This window comes from Lithobates pipiens, unplaced genomic scaffold, assembly GCF_037356315.1.
Source record: "Lithobates pipiens isolate NorthernLeopardFrog02 unplaced genomic scaffold, aLitPip1_a1.2 Scaffold_23, whole genome shotgun sequence".
Taxonomy (NCBI): Eukaryota; Metazoa; Chordata; class Amphibia; order Anura; family Ranidae; genus Lithobates; species Lithobates pipiens.
The window spans coordinates 71,306,732-71,326,564 of record NW_027507785.1 but is presented as its reverse complement, the minus strand read 5'-3'; the positions used below and the strand labels follow the sequence as shown (position 1 = coordinate 71,326,564).

Here is a 19,833-nt window from a genome sequence, read left to right as displayed (position 1 = left end):
TTTACTCTAGGTACTCCAGTTTCCTCCCACAATTCAAAGACATGCTGGTAGGTAATTGGCTCCTGTCCATATTGGCCCTTATATATGTTTTTGTGGGATAGGGACCTTAGACTGTAAGCTTCTTGGGGGCAAGGACTGATGTGAATGTACAGTATGTAACGTGCTGCATAGATTGTTGGAGCTATACAAATACCTGCAATAAATAAAAATACTGCAGGTGCAGAAAATTACCTGTTGATCTGCCAGAAATTCTTTTTACCAACTTCCTCTTTGGGTTGGCAACACAGTTACCTTCTCTGTTCTGAAAATCTAAGTAGCACTGTCAGCTGGGCTATACAACATTGCCTATCCCCCTCCACATGTATATTGATTTCTTTCCCAACAAAACAATGTTGGGAAAGATCCTGTCCACACACCGAGGTTGATTTACTAAAACTGGAGAAGGGTAAAATATGGTGCAGCTCTGCACAGAAACCAATCAGCTTCCAGGGTTTTTTTTGTCAAAGCTTAATTGAACAAGCTGAAGTTAGAAGTTGATTGGCTACGATGCAGAGCTGCACCAGATTCTGAGTGCTACATTTTCCGTAAATCAACCCCACTGTGTAGGGAATGGGCTATTGAGGGATGTAGTTCTGGGGGAGAGCTCATGTCAGTAGGAATTGGGATCCTGGTACTTACTGTCCCAGCAATCACTGCCAAAACAAGGTAGAAGAATATAAATCAATGCTGGAACATGTTTTATAAGCGAAGAGGAAAGTTTGGGGGGAGCCTGGGCAATGCCTGCCTGAACATGCATTTTTACCTTGGTTTTGTATCTGATCGCTAGCCTTTAGCTTGAGTACAAATTGCTCACTTTGGGATCTAGATCAGGTCTGTCAGTAAGACCATTTATACAAACTAAGGGTAAGCTCATTAAAATTGATGACAACTTTTATTAACAAATACGTTGGTTGTAAGACAGTGAACGACTATGTAGCAAATCTGTGTCAATAATAATTAAAATGTTGAAATGTTCAACACAGCTTGCTGTACACCTATAAGAGGAAATACATCAATGATATAGAGAACATGTTCAAACCATTTAAAGCAACTTGTCAAGAATGGACTATAAAGGCTGCCATTGCTGACCTCTGTATCTGAGAATGATAACTGCCTGGCTGTCATCTGCTATATTGCTTTTGGCGACACTCAAAGTACAGGTGAAAGTATATCCCTGTGTCCCGGAACTTGGGGTTCAGGCATATCCTGATACCAAGCCAGAGGGCTAGTAAGTGTAAAGAGGAAATTGTCGTCACTACTCAGGCTAGCCCAGGTGAATAAGCCACAAGGAGAAGCCTTAGCCTACATGTCTTCATAGCTGCCTGGCTGTCATGGTGATGATTTTGCTTCAGTATATCATCCCACAGCTGCAGATCCCCTGTGCTTGTGAGTCACTGCTAGACGGGAGAGGTAACATGGATAAGTAGGAGGAGGGAACATTTTTAGGAATAGTTATATTCAGGGGCGGACTGACAACTCATGGGGCCCCTGGGCAATAGGAGATTATGGGGCCCCCAGGCAATCAGACATTATGGGGCCACACAGTATACACAAACACACACACACAGTATACAATCACACAGTATACACAGACATGTTTCTATTGGCTGAGACGGTACTGGAGAGGTGGGTCAGCTATAATCTCGGGATTTTTAGACCAAAAGGATGTTGGTAAGGGACATTTCAGAGACAGATGTAAAAAAAACACAGATTTTGACATACTTTCCCTGGTTTTACTGAGGCTGGCAACCCTGATGGGGACCCCTAGTGGCACAGGGCCCTCGGGCAGTGCCCGAGTGGCCCAATGGTCAGTCCGCCCCTGGTTATAGTTAAGTTGGCCATGCACAACTCAGTTAAAAAAAAAACTGAACCAATTTCCTCACACATTTGAGGTAGATGGGGAAATCCTTCCCGCTGTGTTATTGTATTCTAACAGTGAGACTTCCCCGGCATCAAAAAATTTGCCAACAAGCTGGTTTGTGAAAAGTCAACCGATCGACTTCTCCTGAATGGGAATGGTCATGAAATTCACCGGTACCTGCTGAATCAGACGAATTTCAATCCACGTATGGCCAACTTTAGGGTTTTCTTCCACTTTAAATCACTGACTTGGAAAAACATAGAGATAGAGATTGGCGTTGTTTTAGAAAAAGTTTGTAATACCGAAGCACTACCTCCATAAGGGCAGAAATAAGTAGACTTTATTTTGCTGGAGTCTGGCCAATGTAAGAAGAATTTGGATTGGCTGCTATGTCTACTTTTTCTCTGACTTTCATTCGCTACTTGTCTCGCAATCTGGCACACAAGAATTTTCATTTTCAATGGTAGCTCTAATCATTCTCTCATAACTGGTGTACTTTAAATATCCATTTATAATTCTGCGTTAGATTCTTAGGAAACTCCACTTGCTGGATTTTGTACACATGCTATATCTCATATGTAATAAATAGAAATGTACTAAAATGCAGCCTAATGCATTTTAGCATGTATTTCACACGGGAAACCACATGTAACAGGAAATGTCAATGTTTTCATTTATTTTCTAGTAACATGACTGAGAAAAAAAGCATAAAAACAAGCACTGATGTTTTGATAAAATTGTAAGTACGAGGAAGTGATAAAATGCATGCATTTTCAGTTGCACACATGCTCACAGAAAACCTTTTGTTCACAAACTGTACCATCAAGAACAATTTCATTAAGTTTTGTCAATTTAAAATAGGTATGTAAAATTGAATAAAACACACCCATGACAAATGTGGCCTTAGTTTGTTAGACAATCGAGGTCAATGACATGGTAAGGATGATGAATTGTTGTATAAATGTGTCAACTTGATCTCTTTGTTACATACATTGTTTTGTTACACATGAGCCAACTTACTAAGATCTAAATTTTCATTTAAATTGGATGTAATGCCCAAATCTGATCACACAGTAACCTGTTTTGTGACATGGGAATCCAAGGCACATCATTGTGAGGCTACAGAAATTCCCCCTTGTCTGTAGATTTAAAAACCGAGAACAATTCTTTAGAAACTGTATCAAGGGAAGTTTTGATTGGAGACAAAAACAGCTTGACCACTGAAGGTACTACCAATGGAGGAGAGGTGATCATTCTGCAATTCCGATTGTGCAATCCATGACCTCTGAAGGCAACCTGTGGTTGACCAATCTCTGGGGAAGACTGATTGAATGGCCTCGATAAATATTCCTATTCAAATGACTGTTCTTGACATTTCTCTTCTTTGAATTGTCTTAATTAAATAATAATAATAATACGTAAAAGCCATTTTACATGGGAGGGGGCCTAGTGATAGACACTATTCATTTTTGAACGAAAAAACCTAACTATGCAAAGTTAGTAGCGATCACCACCGCTGAGCTGTTGTGTACTGACAGGGGGACGCCCCCCCCCCACCCCCTCTCAGAACACTCCAATCAGCGCTCTCCGCCATTGCCTGAGAGCGCTGATCGGGAGTCAGTCGGCTGCTGGTTTTCCAGCATTCTTGTCCGATATACACACAGGCCGGATGTCTGACTTTTTTTTTAACCAGCCAATGTTTCCCGACATTCGACTTGTGTGTACGGTGCTTTAGAGGGCAGGGTTTAATCTCAGCTTGGAGAGAAGTCACAACCACTTATACAACCTGGTCCTAGGAACTCAACTCTTCATGCATAAAGGATGTGATCATATGACAAATACAGACACTTGCACAAAATGTGGAAATGACAGGTTCACTTTAATGGTAACCATAGACATAGGATGGTCAGTGTCTGAGCATGCCATCTTCATCAAGAATGGATGATGATCGCAGCATTGGACAACTATTTACAGGGTAAAATCGAATCAGTTGCATTGGTTTACCCAGAAAACCATTAGGGCCCTTTCACTCTGTTGTGCTTTGGATGCGCTTTTGATGTATTCCCATTGACTTACAATTGAAGGTGCCTTTTTGGTGCACTTTTGAAAAACTGCACCAAAGATACAACAAGCAGGGCACCTGCAGTGTAAACATTTACATAGGATTTAATGGGAAGTATGACAAAATTAGACTAGTGTGAAAGGGGCCTTACTGATTCTTTGGAGGTAAAGTTGGAGCCAGAGACAGGGCTGCCTTTAGACCATGGGGAGTCCGGGGCATTGGTGGGTCCCTCATACACAGGATTAAAAAAAAACCACTTGGCAAATCACCAAAGTTACACATCAAAGTCTGTTTATTGCATGTCATTGTAAGTGACAAGTTATACTGTCCATACACGGAAAGGTTAAATTAGTTATATATCTAAAGTAAATACATGTACACACACCAGCAAATTCCAAGCAGATTTTTAGTTAAGACAAATTACAAACATAGCTATACTGCATACACAACAAAATTAAACTCTGAACCTGTCAATGTAAAAGTTTTGAGTATATCTAAGCTAAGTACAGTGCAGGGAATTTACTAAGACTGGAGTAGACAGCTGTGCATAGCAACCAACCAGCTTCTAGCTTTCTTTTTCAAAGCTTAACTGAACAAGCTTATGCTAGAAGCTGATTGGTTGCCATGCGCAGCTTCTCAACATTTTTAATGCTCAAATGTTAGTAAATTCTCCCAAGTAAGTGTTAAAAACTTCCAGCTATATGCTTCACACTCCAGTGTCTACAAAAAGATTTATTTTCTACACTAAGCATCTGAAAAATCTTTAATGAACTCCTCAAACTGTATCATATTTAGAACACTGCTCTCCATATTCAGTTGCCACAAAGTACTGAGGCCTTGTTTACAGGGCAGATCGGCTTCATTTTCTCCTTCCCCTGACCACCTACCTTCAAAGTAATAATGTGGATGTTCAGATGAGTACATATTGCCATGGCCGAGAAGCTTTGCATTATGGTGCTGCAATTTTAACCACTTCCCGACCAGCGCACGACGATGTACGTCGACAGAATGGCACGGGCAGGCATATTGGCATACATGTACGTCCAATATTCGTTGCCGCCGTGCCATCGGGAGCGCGCCGCCGGCGGCGCGCTCCCGCGCTGGTCGGGACCCCCGTGAGTCCGGTCGCGGGACCCGCGGACTCGATCGCCGCGGGCATCCCCGCGATCGTCTCACGGAGCGGCCGAATGGAGGAAATGCTGTATAAACAACATTTTCCCATTCTGCCTAGCAACTAGTGACGCTGATCTCTGCTCCATGTGATTGGAGCAGAGATCAGTGTACACTAAATGACAGCCCAACCCCCCCACAGTTAGTAACACACCCCTAGGAACACTTAACCCCTACACTGCCACCCACTGGTTAACCCTTTCACTGCCAGTGTCATTTACACAGGAATCACTGCATTTATATAGCAGTGATTACTGTATAAATGACAATGGTCCCAAAAATGTGTCAAAAATGTCCGATGGGTCCCCCACAATGTCGCAGTCACAATAAAAATCGCAGATCGCCGCCATTACTAGTAAAAAAAAAATAATAAAAAATTATTAATAAAAATGCTATAAAACTATCCTTATTTTGTAAACGCTATAACTTTTGCGCAAACCAATCAATAATCGCTTATTGCAATTTTTTTTACCAAAAATATGTAGAAGAATACGTATCGGCCTAAACTGAGGGAAAAAAATGTTTTTTTATATATTTTTGGGGGATATTTATTATTACAAAAAGTAAAAAATAATGCGTTTTTTTCAAAATTATCGCTCTATTTTTGTTTATAGCGCAAAAAATAAAAACCGCAGGGGTGATCAAATACCACCAAAAGAAAGCTCTATTTGTGGGAAAAAAAGGACGTTAATTTTGTTTGGGAGCCACGTCGCACGACCGCGCAATTGTCAGTTAAAGCGACGCAGTGCCGAATCGCAAAAAGTGGTCTGGTCTTTGACCAGCAAATTGGTCCGGTCTGAAAGTGGTTAATTCCACAGATAAGAGTTTTTTTGCCAGCAGTGCCGTTTATCAAACTCGCCCATTGATATAAATGGGACAAGCTGCAACCATGGGCCAGGAATTGACCTTGCAGTTGCAGTGAGCTACCACTGACTTCAGTTTGAATGAAGTAGAGCTTTGCTCATGGTTACGATGTAAAATATCTGTTCAACCGTAAGAATAAAATAAAAAACAAGAAAAAGGCTATAGTATCACTTCTCAAAAGGGCAGTAGGGATCTTCGCCAGTGTAAACCTAGCCATTGTCTTTCATGGGACACTGTGGTTTTTAGATAATTCTTTATCAGTGAAAATTTCCACAGTATTAGATTTTTGGCACTAACTAATAATGATAAAGTTGGTTTACCATCTACATTTTAAAAATACATGACCCTTATAAATCCAGCCCATGCCAGCAATACCTGCCAATTTATTACTTACATGGAAAAATATATTGCGTATTATTTTGTGATAACCACTGGCAATATATGGTAGGATAAAGGCTTGCCATAGATAGAGGTATGTTATAAAAAATAATCACAAAAGCCATCCTAAACACAAATATCAGCCACCATTACTACTGCAACTTTCAATGCAATAATGCCTGGAGAGGGATTAGACTCTCCCCGTCAGGTTTTTTTGTATTGTGTTTTGTGCCCATGAGATTCACGCTCTCTATAAGTCCTATTTACCATTATTGTTGAAAGTGAAAGAAAATCTCACATTTTTGATTGCCCCCAAAACAGTAATAGTGGGGATATCTTCCTATGGGGACACTAGTTCTGGTGAACCTTGGACAACCAGGATTCCCTCACTTTAGAGGATTTCCTCTCACTTTCTGTTTGGCGATGGGACAGGAAGTGAAGGGAATTCTCCTCAATGAGATACAGATGACAAAAAAAAACATGACGCGGTTTTAATGCTCCCTTACTCTATCCAAAAATGTAAAAAAAAGTTTTACCCTTAAAGTTAAGCCCTAAAGTTAACTAGAGTAGGCCAAGACTCGAAAGTGTAAAGATTTGTCATCTTATATAGATATAGAAATGTTAATTTTGCCTAAGCAGTGGCCTGATAATGTGATTTTTGTTTCAAATTCCCCCTGAGACATAGCAGTTCATTTCCAGGCAAGTGGCTTTCTTCCTGTTCTGTAGCCTAATAGCTGTATATCTGCAGTAGGAGGTCTAAGGCACTGATGACTCTGACTGCTAGTACGATACTTGGTAATATCAGTTCTATGCTGTTGACTGTTCTCTTTGCTGGAGAGGAAAATGTACATGGGGACCTGCAGCGCAAGGCATTACTGTAGACTCCTGAGTGACTTTTTATGTATTTTTTTTTTTAATGGCTAAATTGGAATTTTACATTAAAACTAATTCCCCACAACCACAAACCAAGCTTCTGTTTTATTTGTTCTGTGAAATCTGTGCTTCCCCTACCTCCTCTGTTGCTTCTTGTATATTCCACCACAAGTCATCAGAGTACCAGTCTTCAGGGCAAAAGCTTTAACAGAGGAAGCAAAGCCAATCTCCTTTACCATGATGCCCACCAAGAAGACAAGGAGGTTGATTTACTAAAGGCAAATATACTGTGCACTGCAAGTGCTCTTTTACCTCCCTGTTGGTATGATTATGTCGGACTTTTGATGCTGAAAGCGGTACATTGTTTTTCACATTGAAATTTGCCGTTTTATATTGTAGGCCTTTAATTCTTAGGAATAACAAACTTAAATTTGTCCAAACAAGAGTCTAGTAGACATCCCAGGTATGAGAAAGTTTGAAACACGAAATCATAAATTATAATATTATAAATAACTATAAATAATAACAAATAATAGATATAATAATAGTAATATTTACTCAATAATGCAATAAAAAACACGGAAATTTGCTCAGTTGCTGAATTGTCGCTGTCATCACTTTCAGTGTTTGATGACTAATTTCCCCACGATTCACTATTGCTCAATTCTGCAAGTGATTCTAATTTATTATTGCTGTTTTCTAGCTGGTCTAAAACCACTTTTGACGTAAAGGGACACTTTCTGATTGATATGGACAATCTCTAGTTTCCTGGCAGAGAGAACAACATATATAATATAAAACTGCATGCAGGGCACTAGACAAAGCATTAGGGACAGAAAGGATGTGAAATGATTTGATACAGTAATGTAATCTGTAAGATTACGGTGTACTGTATGTGTAATGTGTTTTTCACTTTTTGAATTTGGCGCCGGGCTCCATCCCCATGTGTCACGACACTCGCAGGGAATGTAGCTCAGCACCGTGATAGATCGAGCGGGGACACAGCTTGAACACACAGCGGGGAGACATCGCAGGATCCTGGGGACAAGGTAAGTAAGCTGTACATGTATCCTACAATGCATTCCAGAGTGTGGCTCGGGGGTCACCGCTTTTGGTAATGAAAATGCACCGATCCAGACTTAGGAATACTGCTAGGGAGGTTAAGTGCAGTTGCTCTAGATATAAGGGGAAGCTCTGGAATGAAGGGAAAGCTCTGCTGGTTTCTATCATCCAAACATGTACAAACAAAAATGCTGTTTTAAATTTTTCTTGCATGTGATTAAGTATTTTTTTCAAAGTGAAACTTTACCTCATTTACTAAGCTCTGGAGAAAGTGCACAGTATATTTTCCCTTAGTAAATCAACCCCATAATGTGGAACAAGGCGGAGGAAAACCCACGCAGGCACAGGGAGAACATGTAAACTCCAGGCAGATGGTGTCGTGGTCAGGATTTGAACCAGCAACCCTATTGCTGCTAGGTGAAAGTGCTAACCACTACACCACTGTGCTGCCACCTCCTCTGGTTGCCTTTTTTCGGGCACATCTTCCAAGACACAAGTGTTCTTTAAGTACACCTAAAAACTGTTGCAGGATATTTGGAGACCTTGTGATCTTTACTGACCCCACTGAATACAAAATACCTTAACAATTACCAGTTCAGCTCTATCATTTTACTAAGAACAGTGCTACAAACGGACGTGTAAGTCTTTGGCTAAACGCGTAACACAAACCTTGGAGCCATATGCAAACAAAAGAAAAAAAAAGTTGCAACAACTAATAAATGTTCCTTTCCCTGCTATCTGCTAAGGTTAATACCAGCTTTCCATGTTACAAAAAGACAGGATATAGAAGTATACAGGACGCATTGTCCATGAAAGAGTTCAGAGGAATCTGTGTTGCCAAACTGTGTTCCCCACCCAGTTACTAAACACAGGATACCAATCCTTCTGTTTACTTCTCACAATTGAATGCACACAAAAAAGGTCTTTGCTGGTCTCTGTTGACAGGTCAGTAGCCAGTGTTAAAATGCTGAAATATCCTGATAAAACTTGCAGTTTTGTTCCCCTCCCTCCAGCTCCTGTCAAAGGTCTGTTTTTCCTTTCTTGGGTTACTCCCTGCAGCCTAACAAACTGTCATACCAGGGCAGGACAAGCTGCCCTGCTATACATCTCTGATAAACTGGGTATGAAGGATTTGTATTTTCTACTGACAGAAACAAGTTTTCAAAGGGAGTGTGTGTATTGCGTCTATTGAATCTGTCATGGTGGCTTCATATAGTGGTGAGATATCCCCATCAGAATTCCCAGTTCTGTTTAAAATGCAATGGCAACCACTAGCCAAACCCATGCCTAAAGAGACAGTTGGGGTTATTTACTTAAGGCAACTCTACTGTGCACTACAAGCGTACTGCAAGTGTACTTGGAAATGCAGTCACTGTGGATCTGGGGGAAGATCTGAAATGAGGGGAAGCTCTGCTGATTTCTATCATCCAACCATGTGCAAGCAAACATGTGTTTTTTTCTTTTCCTTGCATGCCCCCCTCAGATCTACAGGGACTGCACTTCCAAGTGCACTTATAATGCACAGTGGATTTTCCTTTAGTAAATAAACTCCAATGCCGGTCACTTGCCTATTCAGAACAAAGTGACAAAGTCTCGGAAGAAATACCTCTCTTATGCTTTCTTCCCACTTATTCCAACATTGCAACCAGCAGCAAAATACCCAGTGTCAGCTGGTGTCAGAGGCTAGAGGGGATGGTGATGTCATCCTCTCTGTCTTTCAATATCATTCGGGCCTATCAATTGATACTAGACTCAAGCACTGTCACACAGGAAGAGGTCGCATGTTCCCCCATACCTGGAAGCATCAAGGTATTTTGCTCCATCAAAGGTGGAAGCAGGAGTGGCAGGGGATCATTAGAGAGGAAGGATCAGATGTTGTCAATTTTCAGTGTGACAGTGATCAGTGTAAGTGTTTCTGTAACTGTACAGCTGTAAGAATGTGGAAGCCACAAAAGTAATGTGCCAATTATTGAAGTATCCGAGAGTTGTAAGAAGCATGCAGGTAATTCTGTCTATGAGTATCCTAAATTAAATATCCTCTATTTTCTTCTAGCTTTGTGTACTCCTTCCCTCCCTCAGAAATGCAAGGTCACAACAAAACTGAGATACTGGTAGGGCCAGATTTCCATCACTGGAGCCTGTAGAGAGACCACCATTGGCACCCAAAATAACAACTTTCTTGTAGTATAACCTCTTTTACACAAATCAACATCTTGTTCTACTGGTCCTAAGCCATCTTAGAAAATTGTGTAGCTAAATTTCTAAGAGATGACTATATTTCTACTGACAATGGGAGGAAATGTGTGGACAACTTCTATACAAGAAAAAGCCATCTTTTTTCCTCTGCTACCTATAATCACAGGCCTAGAATGCTGCCTAATATCAAATCTGGCCCTGGATACCAGTTTTGAGAAGGCCAAACTTTAATATATTTTTAAATTTTCACATCAAATGCCAATGCCTATTGTGGGCTGATCTACGATATCATATTCTACTAAACCAACTTGTTGTCTGAGCTTTGACCAGGTGAATAAATGTATTTTGTTGAAAATTTGTTGTGTAATTATTAGTCAAATTAAATACATTTATAGAAAGTTGCTTCAGTCACAGATAATTTATTTCATCTCAATGAAAAGAACTATGTACATAACAAGCTTTTTGGAGATCCACCCTCTTTGTCGGGTCTCAATGCCTGACCTGGTTTTTTCAGGTTGAATTTCTTTTCTAAATATTCTCTGATTTTAAAGTTAGTGAAGTTACAAAGGTAACTTGTTAAGGTTAGAGAACTTCAGTGCTGATGTGCTTTCCTGAGTCTAGCAACCAACAATCAGTTTCAGAATACCAGTTGCCAGGGTCAGAGACGCATCACAATGGAACCGCTGGGACTACTGCAGACAATGGTGAACCAAGACGTTGAATTTTAGTTAACACAATGGGAAGATACAGCTTAACACTTTGAAATGTGACAAAGAATACAACAGATGAACCTCAGAGCTATAATGTGTGCTGCCTTTATGTTTAGAACAGGGCAGGCCAATCCACTGAGCAAGACAATTAAAGTACTAGTATGCTTCTCTGCAAGCCCAGTGGTCAACTTAAAAAAAAAAAATTCAAAGTCTGGAATAATGTAAGGGTGGCACCAGATTGGTAGATATCTACCCTAGGTAGCAAAAATCCTTGTTCGTTAATAATGTTCTAAGTTTGGACCATCACTAATGAATATCACAATGTCTAAAGTCATGCCAGATGTAAAACATAGGAACCAACAATTCTATAATTATAATTATTAAAATATACAAAGTTTTTAGTGAACCATAAACACACTTGACAGGTAGTGGCAAACATGGAACCCACACAGGCCTGCTGAATTACACTTTTGAAACTCTTCTACTATTCAGTTCCCATCTTTATTTGAACACCACAAGTGCTATCATAATGAACATTATCAAATTATCAGCCTCCGCATCAAAATACAAGGCCTACATCGTTGTTACACACCCTTTAAAAAACACCACATCCCATATTTAACTCCTTAGTTATTTTTTTATGTTGAATGTGGCATCATTTTGGGAAGGGGGTTCATGGTATAACAAGTAATCATATTTTGATTTTAAGTCCACTTTAAAACTTTAAAGACTACCCCCAGAAATCAGAATATGTCCTCAAGCCCAAAAGTGGATGTAAACCTGATTCATGAAATTTGACCTAGGCACATATCTGTAGTGTTTTCTTATCTCTCTCCAAAGCCCTAAGCCCTGTCTTTCTGCTGCTCTGTTCTTCTGTTATCAGCATGATAACTTCTGACAAGTTCTCCGACAACCGAAATAAAACCAGCCTGAAATTTGTGTTGGGGTGGGGGCTATAAATACATTAGCAGAGAGCTGTTCTATTCATAGCATGGCTCTGCACATTCCTTCCTTCCTTCCTTTTCCCATGTGGAGTGGGGGGGATTGTACCCTTCCTCCAATCAGCTGTCACACAGTGTATGCCAAAAACCCACACCCAGTGTTTAACAGGAACAGAAAATCTCTAACACGATGTGCACTTTCTAAAGAATATAGCAAGCTGAAGACAGCAGAAATACATGTAAAACTTATGTAGGGGGATTTGTTTCATCTCTGTGTATCACCTGAGGCTGTTCACTTCACTGGGTATATATGAGGGTTTACATCCACTTTAATCTGAGTCACACAGTCCATTATAGACATACTTACCAAGCTTCTCCAGCTGCTACTTTGGGAACTGCTACGATGTCATATGTCTATATGCTAAGTAACTACCCTGCTCTAATTTGTGTGGATATGGCTGCAGTGGGCTTAGAGATAGGGCAGGGATTAAATCAGTGCGCACCTTGGCCAGTATATTCACAAACTAAGCTTCAGGGTTGCTAAGGCTGATGTCAGATGGAAATTCTGCCACTAGAAGCAAATTGTCAGTGGCAGGATCGCTAAATAGGCTGCCTGTTTGTCCCTATGGAATTGCTTCCTCTGCAGGCAGATGTAGTGAGATGTCACTGTGTGGCTGGCCTGGTGATTTCTGCTAATCGCTGGTGATGGGAACAGCAACTTGCTGCCTAAGCTACAGGGGGAGCAGTGGTGTGGCCCATCTAACGCAGACTAAGAAAAGGGTGTATAGGGCAACTATTGAGAATAATGGATTTGAAGGGATCTTTACAACTTTGCTCATAGGTGTAATTCTGAACATTAACTGGGAGACTTCTTTTGTTGGTGCTGACGAAAGATCTGAAGCTCGATGTTGTCCAAATGACCGATGAGGTCTCTTGTTGGTTGAAAGTTTCTAATTTTCTGTTTCGATTTAATTTTGTTTCCTTTCCTTGGCCAGTCATGTTTTTACTAATCATTTTTACAATCATTTACAATCACGTCAGAAACCTTTTAGCATGCTGAAAGGAGCCTGTAACCAAAGATATTCATTGCTTAAAAAATGCTACCGTAGTTATCACACGTTCGTTATCTGTACAGTACCCAATTATTGCAAGTGCAGCTATGGGCTTTGACACAAAAGGCAAAAAGAGCACACCGATTTAATGAATGAAGATGGTCATAGATACCTTAGGGCGGTTGGAACGTGCAAGCATGATCTGAGGGCTGGGTGACTCTGAGCTTCACTCAACCCAGAAAAGGGGGCACAACTTTGCATAGAATGGATTTTGTGTGGAAGACAGCGCAACAGAAAAGGTTAGTACTGCAGTATTGCAGTGAAAGCAGCACATTTCATATCAGTAGAGTGGACGATTTGGAAGCTAGAGTTGGGTATTAAGGTAAAGTATAGCAACTTCTGCCAACCAATCACAGTGATTCCTCTACCAATGTCACTCCAATAAGCCAAATCCAAGTGGCTGTGAAGGACAACTGTTCTTTGAACACTGTCAATATTCTTTTAACTGCTGAATCATCCCAATAGTATATAGATGTACAGTATATAAACTATAATACCAAAAGTATTATGACACCTGCCTTTAGACACACTTTAATGGCATTCTAGTCTTAGTCCGTAGGCTTCAATATTGAGTTGGCCCACACTATAACAGCTTCAACTCTGAAGAGGATGCCCACAAGGTTTAGGGGTGTCTATGGGAATGTTTGACCATTTTCCCAGAACCACATTTGTGAGTTCAGGCACTGATGTCGATGAGAAGGCCTGTCTTGCAGTCTTCGCTCTAATTCATCTCAATGGTGTTCTGTTGGGTTGAAGTCAGGACTCTGTGCTAATCCATGACTTTATGGACCTTGCTTTGTGCACTGCTGCGCAGTCAAGTTGGAACAGGAAGGGGACATCCCCAAGCTGTTCCCACACAGGTGAGAGCATGAAATTGTCCAAAATGTCTTGATATGCTGACATCTTAAGAGGTCCCTTCACTGGAACTAAGGAGCCAAGCCCAACCCCTGAAAAACAACCCCGGACCATAATCCCCCATCCAACAAATGATTTGGACCAGTGCACAAAGCAAAGTCCATAAAGACATGGACGAGCCAGTTTGGGGTGGAGGAACTAACCTCAACCTGATAGAACACCTTTGGGAATGGAGACTGCAAGCCAGGACTTCTCGTCCCACATCATTGCCTGACCTCACAAATGCGCTTTTGGAAGAATGGTTAAACATTCCCATAGACACACTCTTAAACCTTGTGGACAGCCTTCCCAGAAGAGTTGAAGCTGTTATAGCTGCAAAGGGTGGGCCAACTCAATATTGAACCCTACGGACTAAGACTGGAATGCCATTAAAGTTCATGTGCGTGTAAAGGCAGGTGTCTAATACTTTTGGTAATATTGTGTAGATACCATAACTGGACACTGTCCCTCAATGGGAGGAGCTTTTTAAGGAGAAGCTAATAAAAATGAAAGCTATCACCACTGTGATTTCATCCAGTTATCAGAAACGATGGATGCTTCTTACACGTGAAACATGACACTAGAGGTTATTTTAACATTGAGTCATGTAAAAAGGAAACAGCCTCATAAAGGTTTACTCCCCAGCACTCCGGGGGATAAATGTGTCGCTACTAGGAGGGGTCCTTTCCTGTCTATCTCAGCCAAGCTGAATCTTTGATTTGCCTTTTGCATTGTGCTGAAACTTCCAACAAATGGGTCTTCTTTTTTTCCCCTGTATCACAATAAAGAAAATGAACAGCGGTAATGGGGTCACCTGCGACGACGCTGTAGGCCCCGGCCAGGACACCAGAGACTCGTACAAGCCGATAAATCTATAAGAAATGTACGTTTTTATCATTTTATTACTGTATGTAACCATCCTGCCCTTAGACTTCCTTCATCTGCCTCTTGAGTGTACATCTGAACTTGCATTGTCTCGCAGCATGCTTCCCGGCATAAAAAAAAAAAAAGAAAGAAAAACAAACTAAATACTGGGAAAGCAAAGGCGTACTATGTCTAATAAACCACGCAAGAGGTTAATATGAAGCGGCAGGTGAACTTCTCGCTGACTCAAGAATGATCGAGGCAGCCCTGCACTTCATTGTATTTCTTCAAACATAGAGTTAAGAGATCCTTTTTCCAAAAAGAAAAAAAGAAAAAAAAATGATGTCTTTGAATGGAAAGAGGCACAAAATAACAACAGGGGGTGAAAGCTTGACAGCCACAGGGGAGAAGATCCATAATTCTTTCCTGATTTTTTTTTTTTTTTCTTGAATCTTAGAAAAAAAAATCGGCAGAAGGAGCACAAATCTCAAGAGGCTACAGCCATTTCCTGTGATCAAGAATAAAATACTTCAAAAGTTGGTTTTTACCAATTCTGTTGATCAATTGCGCCTCCTTCTCCCTTTCTCTCCTTCTAGTGCCTTCCCTTTTTTTTTTCTGTTTACATCTGATGTGACTCAATGACAAGCGGTGTCTGAGCCGCTGAAACAAATCTGTCATGTTGATTTATGAGTGCGTCAAACCACGACTTGTCCAAACTGAAGCTCGCAGTTCATTAATTAGAGAGTTGTGACTTTGAAGTCGGCTCTCAGACTGTGGTTTTTAACATTTGGCTTAATTTGTATGCTCTTGAATGTGGCTCTCTAAGGGGAAAAAAAACTGAAATTCCCTTCTTGTCTTTGAACTTCTTTTGACCGCACAATAATCATTCCTTTGTCCGGAGTGATGCCTGCATCCCAGAGTCATTAACGCACATTGAATTGCTACTGATGAGTAAGCCCCGCTGAATTAAAGAAACAGCCTGCAAAACAAAGCTAAGAGCATTTTGCACTGCGATATCTCACAATTACATGCGTTTCCCTCCCTGTGCCATTTCCATTTTAATTACTGTTGGCCTGTTAGATTTACATTTTAGACACTTTTTAATCTGTTCTCTTTTTCTACAAGACTCAAGTGCTCCTTATAATGGAAGCGGACGGGAGAAGACACAATGTAGGTGCCCGACTTAATATAGGCAACTAGCTTTGTCTTGAGAGAGTTCAGACATCTATCGCGCCCAATAGTGTTTACAATGCAGGCAGAAATATCGTCTATGTACCGCTATTCAGCAATGTGCTTTGTGTAGCAAATACCACCAGATGATCAAAGATGTATGGGGAACATGTGGTAAAAAATACTTGCTGACGATACAACCCATTAGTATCACTAACAATAATCAGATCTGTAAGCAGTGAAAGTTTGTAGCAAGCATTCAACCAAATGCATTTCCAGTTATGAGTAAATTCTTAATGATCCAGGCCATATAACGTTAACAAAAATATATCCACCCATATCAACTGCATTTTTTTCCAACTTAATTCATCTCCAAAAGATTCCCCCACCTCTGTCTGCAAAATGCTCATGGTCAGTTGTGACAACATGTTTGGTTTTTGCATTAACTGCAAGTTTTATTGCTTATACAGTAGTTTCTCACTGATGTGCAAACCATGGAACCCTATATCTTCTTTCGCTCTTTACTTAAAGTGTTACTAAACCCAGGACCCTGCATTCATTATATCAGGTCTCCCATGGAAATATTCATTATTTTAGTTAAAAATAAACTGCTAAATACCTTTTCTCTTCAGCAGTATATAGCAGTCTTAAGCCTTTCATGAGTTTCTGGGTAAAGCTTGTAGGATGAGTTTCCATTCTACTCTGACTGTCCTATGAGGCTTCAGGACCCCTGACCCTCTGTCTGGACAGTGCTGATTGGCTCTGTGCTGATCACATGCACCCTCCCAAGAAAAAAAAAACTCGCTAACAATACATACCAAACTGAGCATGTGCAGAGTGCCCCCATGGCTCTGTTCTATCAGGAAATGGATTGGGGACTGTGGAAGAAGGGGAGGGGATTAGAGAAGACAGGATCAAACAGCCTTTTTACACAATGAGGAGGATTATCCGCTTAGGATCCACAGTGAGTAGAACAAGCATGCTTTACTGCAGGGGTAGGCAACCTCGGCACTCCAGCTGTGTTGAAACTACAAATCTCATTGTGCCTCTGTTTCTTGGAGTCATGCCTGTGATTGGTCTCACGGGACTTGTAGTTTCACCACAGCTGGAGGGGAAAGGTTGCCTACCCCTGCTTTACTGCATATACAGACTGATTTTACTGTTGTGGGTTTAGTAGCGCTTTAAATATTGCACAGCTTCTCTAAATTACTATGTGCATACCTTACAGTTAAAGTGATAATAAAATCTCATTTCTATTCATTTAAAAATAAACATGTTATACGTACCTGCTCTGTGTAGTGGTTTTGCACAGAGCAGCCCAGATCCTCCTCTTCTCAGATACCTCGCTGGCACTCTTGGCCCCTTCCTCCTGCCGAGTGCCCCCATAGCAAGCAGCTTGTTATGGGGCCACTCAACCCAAGTCGCTTTTCTGTGTATCCATTCAGATACAGAGCTGCAGCTTGGCCCTGCCCCTCTCTCTCTCCTCATTGGTTCATTGGCGTTGATTGACTCAACGAGGAGGGAGAGTCCCAGTCAGCCAAGACTCATGCAATATCGCTGGATCGACATGAGGCTCAGGTAAGTATTAGGGGAGCAAGAGGGGCTGGTGCACACAAAAGGTTTTCCATCTTAATGCATAGAATACATTAAGATAAAATAAAGTAAATGAGGGCTATAACCTGTGTGAGTTATTTTTTTTTGCCATGTGTCCAATCTGGGAGATTTACCTTCACTTCCTGTTTCATAGCCAAAACAGAATGTTAGAGGAACTCCCTGCAAATTAAAGGAATCTCTTGGGAACCCCCAGGTCACCAGAACTAGTGTTCCCTTTGGAGGATTTCCCCTTCTTTCTCTGGGGCAAATCAAAATTTAAGATTTTCTTTTACTTTTTAATGGTAGGACAGGACAATTAGATGGGACGAATCTCTTGCCAACGGGGACACAGACAGCAATAAAAACCTTTATTCTAATCAAGCTCCACTCCAAGTTATACTTTAATGAAACAAAGCATTATGGAACTTTAAGAATGGGAATTGTCCAAGATAGCAGGGCCTTTGAGGTCTAAAGGCATTCTAAAAACACACTTTTTTAAACGTATATCTCTTCCATAACATTTATGAAAACAACAGGAGAGGGTCTGACCAAAGTTGCAGTATCTAGAAATAGCAGGTTGTGAACCAGTTTTCTGTACAAAGAATATTCCATGTACTCACTGAATGGGGAGCAGAGGAACATCATCGTACATCATCATTGTTCTATGGGGTATTACTGGACACTGCACCATGGGCCCATCTCTCACCTCTCAGATTTGCAAAAATGTATTAAAGAATACATAATCTAAAACGTTACCATGTGGCAAAGCCCTTTCATAAGAGGACCTTTACAGCACTCTATAAATATAGTAATACTATAACATTTAAGTAAAGTAAAGTGAATCTGAAACATCTATTGAAGAACATTTTGGAATAAAGTTAAATATTTTTCAATGCAATCTTATTGAATCAAAGTTTGCTCTTGCCAGATGAACACGTATAGCATCCAAGGGTGCTTGACAATTCTTTTTACATTTAAAAAAATGTTTTTTCTTTGTTGTATACATTTTCATACCAGCATAAAACTGTATGTACCTGAGCTAAAGGACCATGCAGGTCCAATATGTATGGACAATCTCTACAGAATTTTGAAAACTTAAGCAGAGGGAAAAACAAGGCAACATTTACAGCAGCCAATCAGGTTTTAACATTCATTTCGTGTCTGAAGGAAATGAGTGCATAAAATCTGATTTTGAAAGCCCTAGTGGTCAAACATGAATGCAGTTAAATAGACAATATAGAAGACCAGAAATGAAGTGAAAGAAATACATTTCATCCTTTGATACATTAGCAGATATTTGTACGTCTGGAAACTTTATTCCTGGCCAGTTTCTGTGCTTTAGTGATGGTTCCACAAAGCAGTACAATAATACATTAACAACCACTTGGTCTTTTTCTATACACGCCGATTAACAGCACCGAAGACCAATGATTGGTCTTACGAAGATAATTAGAGGAAAAGAAAAACACAAATCCAGTTTATACCAATTAAATTCTGATTAGCATTGCTCTTTGCATTGGAGGGATACATCAATCTGAGACTTCTACAAGAGACCAAACTTAAGACCAAGCTGCTCACTAAAGGGATCTGCAGCCATATCGTGCCAGTTGGCAGTGGATTCACTAAAGATCCACCTAATGATCTGTTTTTTTCCCTAGAGAAGTATGTGAACATACACACTCAGAAAGATATGCATATTTTGATGGTGAGAATGTAACTTCATGGTCATTAAAAAGCATGCAAGGAAAATCCAAAATGACTAGTGTGTATAGCAAATCTCACCATAGTATAGGTTAAATAATAAAGTATAATATGTGATAGGCTACTATAGGCTACAGCCCTTTTATCATTCAGCTTTTATCCCCTTATTATCTATATTTGCAATCAGTTAACAAGAGAACATCCATCAACAAATGTCCTTTGCCTGTCCCACTGTGAATGTTAACTTGTGTTTTTTTTACTTGCGCTAGGAAAATTACAAACAGCCAGAATGCGATTTTCTCTTACGAATGCTACCTCTGTTCTCCTTTTTCTTTGGTTTTTC

The 19,833-nt window shown here is 40.4% G+C and overlaps 1 protein-coding gene across 19 annotated transcripts in view; it reads right to left on the bottom strand.

The window, feature by feature from the left end:
• Positions 1-19,833, bottom strand: part of FOXP1 (forkhead box P1) — a 1,079,246-nt gene that overhangs the window by 121,705 nt on the left and 937,708 nt on the right. For 15 of the 19 annotated variants that reach the window (XM_077451838.1, XM_077451836.1, XM_077451844.1 and 12 more), the window contains one exon: positions 17,015-17,074. The exons of the other annotated variants lie outside the window; for them this stretch is intronic. In XM_077451838.1, coding sequence (XP_077307964.1) covers positions 17,015-17,074 — 60 coding nt within the window. The remainder of the gene's footprint in view (positions 1-17,014; positions 17,075-19,833) is intronic. 19 annotated transcript variants of the gene reach the window in all.